The 14840-nt window shown below is 40.6% G+C and overlaps 2 protein-coding genes and 1 long non-coding RNA gene across 4 annotated transcripts in view; 2 read left to right on the top strand and 1 right to left on the bottom strand.

Moving 5' to 3' along the window:
• The window catches only part of si:ch211-213d14.1 (uncharacterized protein C11orf53 homolog), a 30467-nt gene that overhangs the window by 7615 nt on the left and 8012 nt on the right, over positions 1-14840 (top strand). Inside the window, exons 3-5 of one of the 2 annotated variants that reach the window (XR_004655828.1) lie at positions 889-928; positions 1169-1473; positions 4081-5312. Coding sequence is in view for 1 of the 2 variants with exons in the window: in XM_034865969.1 (XP_034721860.1) it covers positions 889-928; positions 1169-1473; positions 4081-4518 (783 nt within the window). In the remaining variant the exon portion in view is untranslated. Of the gene's footprint in view, positions 1-888; positions 929-1168; positions 1474-4080; positions 5466-14840 lie in introns of those variants that run through there. The other variant, XM_034865969.1, reaches the window with a different exon arrangement.
• LOC117940854 lies at positions 7589-11240 on the bottom strand. Its single transcript, XR_004655832.1, has 2 exons — positions 10598-11240; positions 7589-9366 (listed from the first exon to the last, which is right to left on the bottom strand). It is a non-coding gene; the product is annotated as an uncharacterized LOC117940854 (long non-coding RNA).
• colca2 (colorectal cancer associated 2) lies at positions 9126-14222 on the top strand. The gene is made up of 5 exons (XM_034865976.1): positions 9126-9315; positions 11194-11291; positions 11718-11778; positions 12666-12973; positions 13622-14222. Exons 1-5 carry the CDS (start codon positions 9309-9311, stop codon positions 13970-13972), a joined length of 825 nt encoding a protein of 274 aa, XP_034721867.1. The 5' UTR covers positions 9126-9308; the 3' UTR covers positions 13973-14222.

Here is a 14840-nt window from a genome sequence, read left to right as displayed (position 1 = left end):
TAGACAACCACCAGGGGTGATAGCTATTTTGCCTCAACTCAATTAAGTCAATTTTACTTATAGAGCACTAGAAAAACACACCGAGGAAGTGACAGAAAAGGGTCTCTTAACAGAGGTAAAATGGCACTCTCAAACGCTATGAAACGCAAAGTTGATATTGAAAACAGGTCCTTCAATGATGACTGGACTGATAAGTACGCATTTATCATGCCAACCTTCCGGAATGCCTCACCAGTATGCCTAATTTGCAACAAAACTGGTGCTGTTGCAAAAGAATAAAATCTGCGCCGTCACCACCACACTGATTACTGAGAAGAGACTCAGTTGTTGCTGCTTTAAGTTGCTTTAATAGTGTAGAATAGGCCTACATATTTTCTCTTTGATCCTCACAATTTTGGAATACAGTTGCGGGCCGGATCGAACGGCTTGGCGGGCCGCATTCGGCCCGCGGGCCGCCAGTTGATGATCACTGCTCTACAAAAAGGAACAAGAGAGTTTACGGGAACACATTTTAAATTAGAAACAAGTCCAGTAATTCGTTGCATTTGCAAGTTTTACCGCATAGACATAAATCAGATAATGCAGAGGCAATTTAGCAAAATCCCTGCAGTCGTGGTCTTGAGACAACAACCCGAATCCTATTTGGCCATGACCAAGAAACAAAGGCAGTTGAATCCGGACGAGACCTTCAAAGATTGGCTGTATGACCGGTCTCAATACCATGACCGATCTTGAGTAAGCCTACTACAACATTGCAAATGGTCAATACAGAATCTGGCATGTGAAAGAAATAATTCTTACAGTATTTCTGTCACTCTCCAAAATCTACACTTTCACGTGTAATTAACATGTCATCCAGTTATTTCAAGTCTTATTTCTCTGTCACAGGGAGGATCAACCTCTCCGCCTTCATTCGTCCAGATGCCAGGTAAGAATCTGCAAAGCAAATGCAACATCAAAGATCTTCACCTCTCGCTCTTAACAGCCTGCAAGACACACTCAATCAGCACTCTTTTTAAAACAATAATGAGTACTCAGGATTCCTATTTGTCTGCAAATTTCAAGACTTTGAGGTGTGTCAATACTGTGGTCACAGTGCAGCATTCTACTGCTGCAATGAAGATAAAGATTTTATTTCTGTCTAAAAGCTCCATATTGTTCTCTGCAGGGTCTCATATGCTGCCCAGCTACTATGGCATGAGGCGCTCCTTCATCTCAGAGTCAGACTTCTGCCAGTCCACCAAGCAGTTCTCTCCGGACGTGTACTCGCCCACACTGGGTGGCAAACCTCTGGGCTGCGATCCGTCCACCATGCCCAACTACTCTTCCTTCATTGACAGCTACTACCCAGAGACCTTTGGCGATTACCGCAGTGCTGCTGCCTTCTCCAGCTCTGGAGGATCCTTCCTGCCCTCATCGGCCCTCTCGTCCCTGCTGCCTCCCTTTGGTGGAGAGTCCTCGCATTTATTTCTGGTAAGATGGCGTCCCTCTGAGTGGAAGTCTGTAACAGAGAAGAGTGAATAGGAGAGGGAGGTTTATAATCATCATTAGGGATTTAGTCAATCTTAAATCCACCTAAAATTTGAAAAATGAAACTGTTTCAATGTTCTTCTGGGTGTGGCGAGGAGTTGGACATTTAATGAGGAATACTAAAAGGGGGAACTGAACATAACTAAGGGGAGGAACTAACTTAGGAACCAACAATGCCACCTGGAGACTTGCACCCCAGGCTATGAAAACCAAATTCTAATGAGGACACAGGGTCAAAACTGATGAGGCAGAGACCGTAGGTAAAAACACCACATGTTTTCATTGACAACAATTATCTAAAAAGAAGAAAACTATAACAATGCCACAACTATAATAAAATACATCTAATAAACCCAAATCAGTGGGCTGGTGCTTGAATGGAGGCAGACTACAAGAAAGAATACCGTCTCCCTAGTCTGGCAGGGCAACACTACAAATACTACAATAAAAGATGCACTAAAAATCCCAGGGCCTACTTGCATGCAACAGAAACGAGGTTCCAACACGGTGCCAAAATAACAGAAATATATTCAAAGTAAACAAACTTGATTAATAAAGTAAAGTAACAAAAAGGCAACCCTACCAAATATCAAAGAAGGGCAGAACAGCAATAGGTGAACCTAAAACACAAAAAGGCACCTGTTAGTTGAGGAGGACAACTTTAACTTATCAGGAAAGACTAAAATGGGGACCCTCCTTACCACCCTCTGCAGGTAACCACCACTAGGGACCAGCAAAATGCTAAACTGAGCCAGCTGAGGCCTTTTATAATGTACCTGGGCAGGGGGCGGAGCTAAGGAGAGTTTTGCTGCACTGCCGGAGTTGCATTCACAAAACCTCACTCTGGTTCACTTCATAGGCCTCTGACTATTGTTTAAGACAGACTTGAAATATTGTGAACATACCATTCGAACCCAGTGCATGCTGGGAAATGTTCCACAGGTTTTAAACAACATCAGCTTGTGAAGAAAAACAATACAACTCCATGCTGTAACTCCAGTGTTTTCAGACAGTTCAAATGTGAAACCTCAGATGTTTTACTTCTGAAATGCAACTGTCCCACCGTTTGACTGCAGCTGCCTCTCTAGTGTTCAACCTAACCACCACACAGTGGTGGAATCTAACAAAGTACATTTATTCAAGTACTGTACTTAAGTACTAATTTCAGGTACTTGTGTTTTTTCTTTTCATACCACTTTCGACTTTTACTCCACTATATCTCAGAGAGAAATATTGTACTTTATACTACACTACATTCATCTCACAGCTTTAGTTACTAGTTACTTTACAGACTAAGATTTGTCCACACAAAACACATGTAGTTTATGAAATATAATGTTTAATTATAAATTAAACTGCCTAACAATATATAGGCCAATAGTGCAACTCAAATGATTAGCCAATTAAAAACTTAGTTGAGTGACAGAACTGCTTTGATCGTTTCCAGTTTCTAAAACGTGAGGATGTTTCTGCATTGAGTACTTTAATAAGTTAAGTACATTTCCTGATGATACTTGCATACTCTTACTGAAGTAACATTTTCAATGCAGGACCTTTACTTGTGAGTATTTTTAAAGTGTAGTGTTAGTACTTTTACTTAAGTGTGGGATCTGAACACTTCTTCCACCACTGCCACCACAACTTCTTAACTGTTGAAGTCAGCTATGTTTGTTTCACATTTATTTTAAATGGTAACAGTATAGATACAATAAGGCAATGTGGGGAGAAAGAGAGAGGGGAATGACGTGTAACAAAGATCCCTGGTCAGAATCAAACAAAAGATGATGCTGTTACAGTGCTGCTCATAAGTTTAGGTACCATGCTGAAGTTGACTAAAAAACAGAATAAAACAATCATCTTTAGGAAATTGATCTTAATGCCTTCATTAAAAAAATTGAAAAAATCTATCCTTTAAGGCCACCAATTTTCTTTGTGAATGAATAATGTATCATTTATAACTATTATTCCTTAAAATACAGGGGGCATGAGTATACACACCCCAAGGTAAATTAGATGCAGGCAGATTTGTATTTCTAAAGGCTATTTATTTCACGGATCCAGGATACTATGCATCCTGATTTAGGTCCCTTGGCCTTTTTGCATTAAAATAGCCCCACTTCATCACATGCCCTTCACCGTACCTAATGATTGGCATGGGGTACTTTCCATAAAATCATCTCTCAATGCAAATCAAACCAGCTACTAGGCAAACTGAATTAATGCCAATCTTTAGGTATGGTGAAGGGTATGTAATGAGGTGGGGCTATTTTAATTCCAAAGGCCACAGGAAATTTATCACAAAACATAGTATCCTGGATCCATGAAATAATAACTGGCCTTTAAAAATAAAAATCTGCCTGCCTACCAACATTATTAACTGCTGCACGGATGTCTTTAACCAAATATAAAGGACATCATGTCATCACAAAAGCACTCCTGTTCTGATGTGAACAGGTTGTCTGACAGTATCTGATGGCGGGTGCTTCCTTTAGTCGTTAGAGGAAATGAATGAATGATTTGTCCTCTCCTCCTTTTGCCTTCCTGTTTCAGAGAGACTCATGGGAGCAGTCAGTTCCAGAGCCAGTGTCACAGGTGGAGGCTATGTGTCCGGACAGCCTGGCCTCTGTCAGCGTTCCGCCCTCCATGCCCAGCCCAGAACCCCCAGGGAGCCCCTCCCAGTACCGTTCACCCAGCCGGGGCTCCTCCATGGCCCCCTGCTCCAGCAGCCAGCCCTACATCCTGCACTCCATGGAGGAAGCCCACTACCACCCCTTAACCACCAGCACCTCCTACCAGGTCCCCTCCACCTCCTTCCCCTGCCCTTCCTACATGAGCACTCCCATTAGCGACCTGGTGTCCAAGATGGTGACAGAGGAGGCGGCCGACAGCCACGCCAGCCTGCCTCCCAACAGCGAAGCTCATTCCTCCTGGGCAAAGGAAGATGGAGTGAGCTGTTGGTCGCCCTACGAGATCAGGAGGGCCTACTGACCAGAGGACGGGCCTGATGGTCAATATTTATAACAAGATGGAGGTTGAACAGACAATTAAACTCAACAAATACTTTACAGCGCAGGGAAAACTCACTCAGTCAATCAGATGTGAAGTGTTTTGTTGACAGGACAATTTCAATGCATTTACAAAGAGAGGGTTGAAGTTGATAGGTTGGGAGGTGTGTGGCATCCTCTGTTGACCAAGGTGCCCTCATTACAGACCAATCTGATGGGAAATGTCTACGAGTATGTTAAAGGGCCTTTGTTGATTTGTATAAAAGAGTGACTAGCATGGACTAAAATAACACACCGTAACCCTAAAACTGAAAAACAAAAAAATAATCAAATTTTTTTAAGTTGATAAAATATGGTTGTCATTTTCCTAATGTATAATATGAGGACATGTGCTTGCTATACAAAACTAACCTATGTGTTACTTGCACCCCAGGGAGTAAGTCCACACTTGGCTGGGGATGCAGGGTAAGATTGGAGTAGCTCAACTAATTTAAAAAATATATAAATTATTGATCAGGTAAAATAAGTACAGTAGCCTACCTACATCAACATATTTGTGTTTAGGTGAAAATAAACATACAAGTAGGATTTGAACATGGTGTGAGGCTGATCTTTAGTGTATTTCCACAATAACTAGTAAACAATAAGCCAAGTGCACAGGACAAGCCTCCCACAGACCTGAGTCAGCTGGACCACTTTAATGCCACATGCTGTGCTTGAGATTAGGAAAAACTAGTTTGCATATGAGCTGAGAGGCTAAGATACATAGCTGCAATTGTTGAATGGTCCATGTTCATGTCATCTAAGTGGAGGTAATGAAGGCAAACTTGACCAAACCTTCTGAGGAAAAGTAGCCCAGCCCAAACAGTGACATCACCAGGATCACTATGTCTTGAATTTGAACAGCATCCACAGAATAAAACATTAGAAACAGTTAAAAAGCAGTTAAATTAACAATTAAAGAAAGGCGGCATCATTGATTAAAAAGAACTGAGGGTTGCGGCAGACCTGCCATTTTCTGGGAGTTTGTCCCAGAGATGTGGAGCATAAACCAACAGATATAAGGACTTTTGTCGGTGTTTCATAATGTTTTGTTGACAACTTTGACTTAGCTAACAAAAAAAGACAGTAAAGCTGCCATTCAAGATCTTTAAAGTTTAAACAAGACAAAAGAACAATCGTTGCAGCCATTGACCATCGAACAATCCTTTTAATAATTCCTCTCATCAAATTTGACAAACATCCTTTCACAAATATTATAACTTTAAACTTTGCTCTTCTAAAAAGATGTTTGAAGTGAGTCTGCACTGTTCAATGTAGTCAAAAAATACTTAAGTGAGATGCACTTTTATGACTCTGTGGTGTGTTAGAAATCATTTAAGATGTTAATGTATCATTTGCTCATGCATTTTGGGGGTTAATGTGCATTACTATTATAATAAATGTGTGTTAAGCATTAAGTGAAATTCAAAATGATTTAAAATGTTGTGGTAAACTTATATATAACATATACATTTTTTACAACATTTAGACACTGGGTAGTGACAATTTACTATTACAACAAATGACGATAGTTATGTGTTGTAACTCCAGATTAAGGCTGGCTCCCGTCCCCTCTAATGGAGAGGCAGGACAGAGAAACTGACACCACACGTAAGTTACTTACTCTCTTTGGCTGATGTCAGAGCAAGGAGAAGTGGTTACACTTTACAATAAGGTACACAAAAAAGGGTTGTTACTGTTTTTGAAAGAGTAACGTATGATTAGTTATTTAAATTGACACCCGACCACCTTCCAAAGGGAGGCAAATTTTACAATTGGCTGTAACACTGTCAATGTACCTGCCACATTGGCAGGTAGCCAATGAGAATTGAGGGATTCAGACGCGTTAGCAGGGTACCCAGTTTCTTACGGCTGGCCCAATCAGGGACCCGCATCACTGGAAGACATTAATTGACGGCCCAGTTCCCCCTATGCATTTTCATTAATGCCAACAATCCCAATAGTCCCACATGCAGCCATTGACCATTCCCAATATTACCAAATATTCCCTGTCAAATTCATTTCCGTGTTTCTGATATGAAGACGAGACGTGTGTCACTCGAACATTTCACATTTACCAATAAAACGTACAGCGAAAGACTGTCCAAAGAATTTCAGACCATCCTGCCAGCTTACAAATAAACATCAATGTACGCTGTAAAAAAATGTCACGATAAAGTTGTAAAGTGTTACTGGAGAAGCGTCGTCTTTACTGATAGCATTATTATATTATTACAAAAATTATTGACTGCCTAAATCTACACTAAGCCATTTAATAATTGCTTATTTATAGCCTACTGTTTGTAAATGCTACATTTTGGGGGTTCAGATAAAGTGTTATCCAAAAGGCTTCTAGACACACTGGGGTTGTTGTACATCGAGCTTTTTTAGTCAAGCAGCAGAATAACATTAGTTTGGATTCATTGTCTGGAAAGTCACACTTTATGTTATGTTCATCCTATCAGGTAGCCTACTGTCATTTTCAATAAGCTCCATATTTTCAAAACAATGTTTGTATACCATCTAATAAATTGATAAACTCATCCCAGTAGCCTATTGCTCTTTTGGAGGGACTATGTGTGCAAATACTGGTGGAATATCGTCACATAAACGTCTGTGTGTCTGTGTGACACAACATCTTCCAAAATCGATTTAATAGATAGATAGATGTTTATTGATCTCAAGAAAAATGGGAAATTCCTGTGTTACAGCAGCAACATCAGTCACAAAGCACAAAATATAAATATAAATGAAATACTAGGAAAAATATACATACATACAATATACATGAAATAATAATACGAATAAAGTAAAAAGACTAATATATTTGAATATGTACAGGATTGGAGAAAAAAAGGTGCAACTGCTTAAATGTAAAAATGTAGGCTACATGTGAATGTAAATAAACCAAATGTGCAGGTTGCATTAGTGCAGTAGTGTGGTGTCCAAAAGTCTCATCTACCACCCAGAGATGACATGTTAAAAATTGTTATTGCTTGTGGTATGAATGAATTTGATCTGGGTTTATATTTTATATAAGAAATGGAAATTGTTGTAAATTGTTTGAAAGAAACATTAATGTTGGACAATTAATGTTGTACAGAAGTAAAGCACATACACAGCGACCACACACGGACGCGCAGGCAGTGCAGCTGGGAAGACGTTCTGACGTGTGACCACTAGCTGGAGCTCCAACCCCGCTGCTGCAGAGGGAGAGACGCCGCTGCGCTGCAGCAGCACGGACAAGCCATGCATGTGATGGGAGAGCAGAGCCCAGGGAAGAAGGGGTTTTATGTGTGTACTAATCTGAAGAGGGAACTTTATGAAAAGTGCTTCAGATGACTAAAGATGAATTTTTAAATGGGCGAATATTAAACATAAACAAGTAATATTGATCAAAATCTTTCATTTTCTGTATAGAGTGGGGATAGGCTACTGCAACTACAACTGCTGCTAATATTCTAATAACAATAAGTATAATAGTCATGGTAGCTACTATAGTAGTATTAATGATAATAATAATAATTCCGGGATTTAATGGATGACGATTGACCAGTCTGAGAGACAACATTGCTCCAGATGTGTAGCCTACAGCTGGCTATAGGACATAAGTGTAAACTATTTAATGTTGCTGTAATTTCTAATAGGTGTGTTACTTATCCTGTGTCCCCCAATTTAAAAAAAAAGAAGAAGAAAAATAAATAAGACAAAGTTTATTGCAACAATTTATAGCCTACAGGCTTATTTGAATATATTGCTGCTGTCTGGTGCACAAAGCTGCCAAAGTTCTCACTGCCACCTTCTATAAAGGATTCAAAAATAAAAGCATTTTAGCTCTAATCAAATTTATGTGGAAGTGATTTGGTGTTGAACTAAGAAGGTATACTTAAATGTGAAAATATTCCCTGCCAGACTGTGGATCCCCACTGGGAAATTGTTAATCATTACAATTGTGTTTGTTTATTTTTTTAATTGAAAGTGTTTAAAAGGTAAAATGATAAAAGCAAAGAGCTGCTGAGTCTCCCCTGCATCCTTCAGCAGGTGGCTGAACTCAGTGCACTTGGAAAGAGGAGTTTAAGGCCTGCGATGGCAAAGATGGCTACTGTCATTTGCCACGCCTACTTCTTTGCCACTTTGGCATGTGTTCTATGAAATAAAGCTTAAAGATATCTTTGAATATGTTGTGGTCATGTAGACTGGCCGCCGTGAATGCGTGATCGCAGATATAAGGTGAGCCGTTGTTAAAGTTGTGCTCAAAAAGCATTTAGGCCCGTGGTGCTTAATGAGGGGGTGTGATGCTCTGATATTGTAAAAGGAACATAAAATTAATAAAACTATGGTTTCTTTTTGGTCAAAGTGTGAAATACTACTATATTACATTATAGTGATGCGTATACAATGATAATGTGGAGTGTTTTTTATTGAAAAATCGGTAAAACTCGGTTGCCGCTGAATATTCAAATTGAAAGTAACGCGCAATCAAATCATTGTCAAATCATTGAGTTCTAGGGGTTTTAAATAGAATGCAAGGAGGGAGAAAATCTCAAACTAATATGTCCCCAGCTATATTACAATATTGTTATATGCTCTGGCTCTGCTGCAGGACATTTGTGTTGAGATTTTTTAATACTTTTGCGCAAATTTCATTCTTGGCCATTTTGCTGAGGCAGAAAAGGACGTTGTGGAGTCCCACAGGTCTTCTCCAGGGAGCCTCTCTTCATCTCAACAATCATGTCTGGTGAGTTTCACATCGGGGTTTCGTCTGGAAATCATTTTGTGGCATTTTTTCCTGTTAGACAGAAAAGAAAAAAAAGAGAAAAAGGGAATGTTTAGTAGCGAAATTAAAAGCACACCAGCGCCATGTGCAAAGGGAGGAGTTTTTTCCTGTAGATGCACATTTTAATCACACTTTTAAATAACATATAAGATGACCAAAATAAAAAAATAAACTTCAAGGGATTAATCTTTGTTCTTTAATGCCACCTGTTTCCAGTTGATTAGTGGATCAGGAGGCCTTATCATTCAAATACAGCTTTACCGACTTTTATGGATGCATCGTGTTAAATTCACATGTTTTATGTCTGTTTACATACACTATGACATGTAGATTTGTACTTCAACACTTTGTTTGTACTTTAACACTTTATGAAAGATTACTACTAACGTTTCAACCGTAGCCTCTCTGTCCGTGCTGATTGTGCGCAACAGGACGTTATGAGTAACCGTGTTACAGTGGGATGTGTCTGCCGTGTAATTTTAGCCCACTGTTTGCCACATTTAAGACAAATCATGAAGTAGCATTAACTGTATGAATATTTATCAGATGGCGTTTCGCTGTCGAGGCTTCGTCTCTTTATCAAATCGTCTTTTTGTAAACGGTTCACCACTCCTGGGTGCTTTAAATTACGCCTTTAGGCATACATTACGTACACCTATGCGAGGCGTTATTTCTGGGTTATTATTCAAGCTTCACCTTTAGGAAAATACTGCCAATTACTCTCGGTAAAAGCGCCATAGAGCTTCACTTTCAACATGCAAATGTCCAAATTGGAGTAGAGCTTCGGTTTGAATTCTAAACAGTATGCGGCAGAAATCGCTCTTGAAACAACAATCTGATCAAACTGAAGCCTAAACTGAGTTTTTACTGGATAGCCGGACACCGGTAACATGGAACTTAACTGCGTAACGCGTTTACGAGACAGAGATTACTTTCCTGGATAGTTGTGGCGCTGCTTTAACCGATACAAACGTTACATTGGTATCGACTGTTATACACAGCTGAAGCTCATACCAACAACTCCAACGCGTTTAAGAAGAAATGGTTTAAGTCTGATTTCCCGTTCGATTCCCAGACTCTCCTCTGCTCTCTGCGTTTTACCCGATCGCGCCGAGCGCCTTTTTCCAACTTTACCAATCGATCCTATACACGCATCCCAACATCTAGACTGATCCATGTTTACAATTTCAGCAATAATTCAGTCGTATATGAGTTAATGTTCATACATGTATAGGCTACTTACGGTAGCGCATTTTGTGCAGCTTTCCTTTGTTCCTGGTCTGGGCGGGGTGGCTGTGTAGAGGGGATCGCAATCATACTGCAGTGAAAGTGGCTCCTCGCGGCGTAGGAGGAAGCTGAGCATAGTTGTGCCGTAAAGAGGGATCCCTAGCCGGGACCACTGGGGGTCCTTGGGTCGGAACAAGTGGGCGAAAAAACACGGAGCCATGGCGCATACTGATCGATGATAATGCACTTTTACGCAACACGGATTCGGACAAAACTTTGACTTCCATGCGCTACACACAGTTAAAACTACAGTTTGTCATGTAATATACTATGTTACATTTGTTATATGTTACTTACCATAAAGTCTTACACCTAACGTTGTATTAGGGTGTAGGACAATATGGCGATACAATCGTCCCATGGAGAGATTGCATTTTATTAGGGGAAAACACAATGTATGACATATATCTTTTTTAATTTGACGGAAGACATGTTGTGTGCTTAAACGAATGAGGGGGGGGGGGGGGCTGAGCAGTGTGGAGGGGAGAGGAGTCTGCCATTGTCTACTCCAAAGGAGAGTGTTTAGTGACATATGTTGTTGTCTTCATGCAGATAAGAGGGTGTACCAGGGCGTACGAGTGAAGACCACGGTCAAAGAGCTACTGCAGAGACTCCGAGCCCGGGAGGCAAACGGCAAACAAGTTAAAACGGTAATTATTCCTCCTCCCCCCTCTCCCTCTCCCTCTCTCTCTCCCTCTCTATCTCTCTCTGTCTCTCCGTCTTTTTCTCTCTCCCTCTCTCTCAAGATACCCTTACAGTCAACCTGTCAATCGGCCTTTCTCACTCCCTGACAAAGCAGAATAAAAAAAACACTTATTAATCAAAGCAAAAACTGTCCCTGTAAATTCTTGACTAACCCTTCAAGTAGAACATATCCCAACGTTCTTTAAAAAAAAAAAAACGAAGCCATTTACCACATATACACACACACACACACACACACACACACACACACACACACGCACACACTCGCAAGAAAATAAAACTAAATACCGGACTATATCTCTGTCAAAGTCAAATATGTATTAACGCTGTCTTTCTCCCCCCTCCTCCCCCTTCTTCTTCCTGTTGAACAGAAATCCCAGATCTCACAGGCATGCTTGGATCTTCAGGATCTTGGCGCGTCCACTTTTCCAAGTAAGTTTCCCAGCAGCAATATCCACGTAGCTTACACGTGGCTAATATTAAATAAAGCAATTACATCTGAATGAGATAAAGCCTAGTGCAGCATTTGAATCCAACCTGACTTCAAACAAGTACAGGCTACCCGTACATTGGCGATGCATACATTGCAAATTTAAGTACAAATTTGCTGGTTGTTTGCAATGATTCTAAGTAAAAGAAGAAGAAAAAAAACTACAAAAAACAGCCATAATAACAACTACAATCACATTGTTTAGTAATCTGTTGGAAAATCTGCACTGGTTGCAGTGAAACAACTGAATAAGCAGGAACTGAAGTTGGATTGATCTGAAAGAAGCCAGTCCAAAACACACAGCATTCCCTGTAGACAAACAGCAACATGCAATGCTGAACCAGTAACAACATACTCACATGAAAGCCTCAGTCACTCAGAAAAGTCAACTTGTAATGCATTTCTAGTCATGTATTGAAAGATCACTTCCAAAAGTGCAGCGTTTCGTCTTATAAGGCTAAATTCAAAACTGTTGGCTGATGGTGTCATGACATCACACTCTGAACTTATATGCCTATTTAAATGTCTTCCTGTGGTCTTTTGTCAGGCAGATACTATCATGCACCTTTAATGAATGCGCACTCCCCCATTCACTCTATATGTTGGTAGATTGGGTCTTCTTATATTCATTTATTCTAATATCGACAACTTGTATTTAAAAATGTAGAAAAAGTGGGCGGATCTATTTCCTCAACTTTGTTGTGCAGCCGAGATTTAGATGTTACATATTACACACATGGGATAGCATGTGAACCGAGTTCCTCATTTTTTTGAGCTACTTGTTGAATATATATTGTTTAATGACTTTTTATTTATTTAATTCCGTTAGGTCGCTATGTGGACCCTCCCCCTGCCATCCCCTCAGCGGACGCGAGCAGCTGTGGAGCTCGAGCCTTCACGCTGCGCGCCGCCTCGTTCACCGTCCCTGACAGCTCGTGCAACACCCAGATGCAAGAGATCACCTTTAACGACATCCAGCAACAGTTCGGGGACATGATGTTGCACAGCAACGGCTACAGTAGCAACAACAACAACAACAACAACAACTACAACGTCTCAATGCCTCCCCCTCCCACCTTCCCGCTGCCCTGGTGCCATGGACTCTCTTCTGATGCGGACTACTATGGCCATGGGATGGTAGGTTTCTCCCACTGACCCCACCAAAATCCTTTTTTTTTTAAACAGCGTTTTACTGCAACAGCAATGTATTGCAATTCTGCACTTCAAACTTATGTGTCTATTTTTACAATAAAAATAACAGACAGTTTGGTAATTTGGAGTGTTTCCAGTATAGAAGTATGGTCTTCCAGGAATGAACAATCACTAACACCTCAGGAAACATAATTGTATAGTTTTGGTAGATAGGTTTGGCATGGCTGTATCTGCTTTGCAGAGACCTGTATTTGGGCTTGAATTCAGAATGTAGTAATCATATCTGTGTAGCCTGTGGGTACAACTGGAGCGACTCATTTGGTTTTGTTGATCAGTTTGTTTTTGCTCTGTAAAATAATCCAATGGGAAACCAACTAATAACAGCCTAAACAAAGTTAAATAGAGTGAATATTCTTAGTACAATTACACCTCACCAGAGGAACACTATTATAACAGTAGTATATAAAATGAATACTTAGCCTATTCACACTAAAAACCAAAACTAAAACACCACTCACAAGTGTCCTGGGTGAGCCTGTTGCCTACATGTCAATGACAGGACACATTTTGCCAACTCCTGCTCAAAATAATCCTCATCATCCATCACGTCTTCTTCCCATTTTTCCCATTCAGGCTCCCTGCTCCTCACCAGAGTCGCTTAAGCTCTGCAACCCCATGGATCACAACAGCTTATCGCCACAGGACTCTTTCTCCTCCTCTTCCTCCTCCTGCTACGCCTCACCCACCAGGATGGAGTCCAGCTTCCATGGCCTCACCTCAGAGCATTTCCACTATCAGCACTGCAACCTCCAGGACTGTTACTGCCTGCCCCACTGTTGGCCAGGCCAGCAGGACAGCGTCTCTGCCCCTGAATATCCTCCTTACTTCAACCCCACAGACTATCCATACACCTGTCCCGTGGAAGAGAACTATTTTAAGAGGGATTTGCAGATGAGCTCCGAAATGTGTTATAATACGCTATGATTGGACCTTCAGCAGTATTGTTTTGTCTTTTGACTTTAAATATTCTTCTGTTCAAGCACTCAGCTAGGCCGTTGGATTGGATGGTCCGCTTTGCATTTCCATGTGTGCTCTGACTGGCTTTCGCTTTGGTAAAATGAATATGATGAATGTTGAATGAATGGAAAGCCTGATATATTTGTATCAATGATCCTTTTTTTACTACTAAGATTTATTTTCATACAAATAACTTGTTGCTAAATAAAAACGTGCATCAAAATCCTTTTTCCTTTATAGGCTGATGTAGCATTCACCTTTAAAAAAGTCATGAAACAGATACACATAGTGGTATTTGGACACTCAGGTGCTGGGCCTCTGCGCCAGTGTCAGTTCTTCTTCTTTTAAGTCAAGAACTTAGTCAATTTCATCAGGATCTGGTCCAGCACGTTCACAGTTTTCTCCCTGAGCATGCCACCACAGTAATCTTCCATGTAGCTGAACATCAGGTCTCCTACCTTTACCTTACACCTATCATAGGAAACTGCAAAAATGTGGGAGGAGAGTAGAAATCACCAACACACACTGATAACATGTTGGGGCTGAACTGTGCTGTGTTGCATCACTTTGCAATGAAAGTGAAGGAATCTTGAAATATTATACCTCACGTGCAGAGATGAAGTTCACTCAAAGGTGACACGGAAAAAAAAGTGCACAGATAACAGGTTTTGGATTCATGTTTATTGAGACATGATCTGAGTAACATGTGTGCATCACAGAACATTTTGGATAAATACTTGAGAAAATGTACTTCACGTCCAAACCAATAACTTAAACAGGACGCACCAGAGGTTCAGGGTTTCAAAATAACAATTACTTCTCCTCAGCTTAGGTA

Source organism: Etheostoma cragini, chromosome 3, assembly GCF_013103735.1.
Source record: "Etheostoma cragini isolate CJK2018 chromosome 3, CSU_Ecrag_1.0, whole genome shotgun sequence".
NCBI lineage: Eukaryota > Metazoa > Chordata > Actinopteri > Perciformes > Percidae > Etheostoma > Etheostoma cragini.
This window is presented reverse-complemented; position numbering and strand designations above follow the sequence as displayed.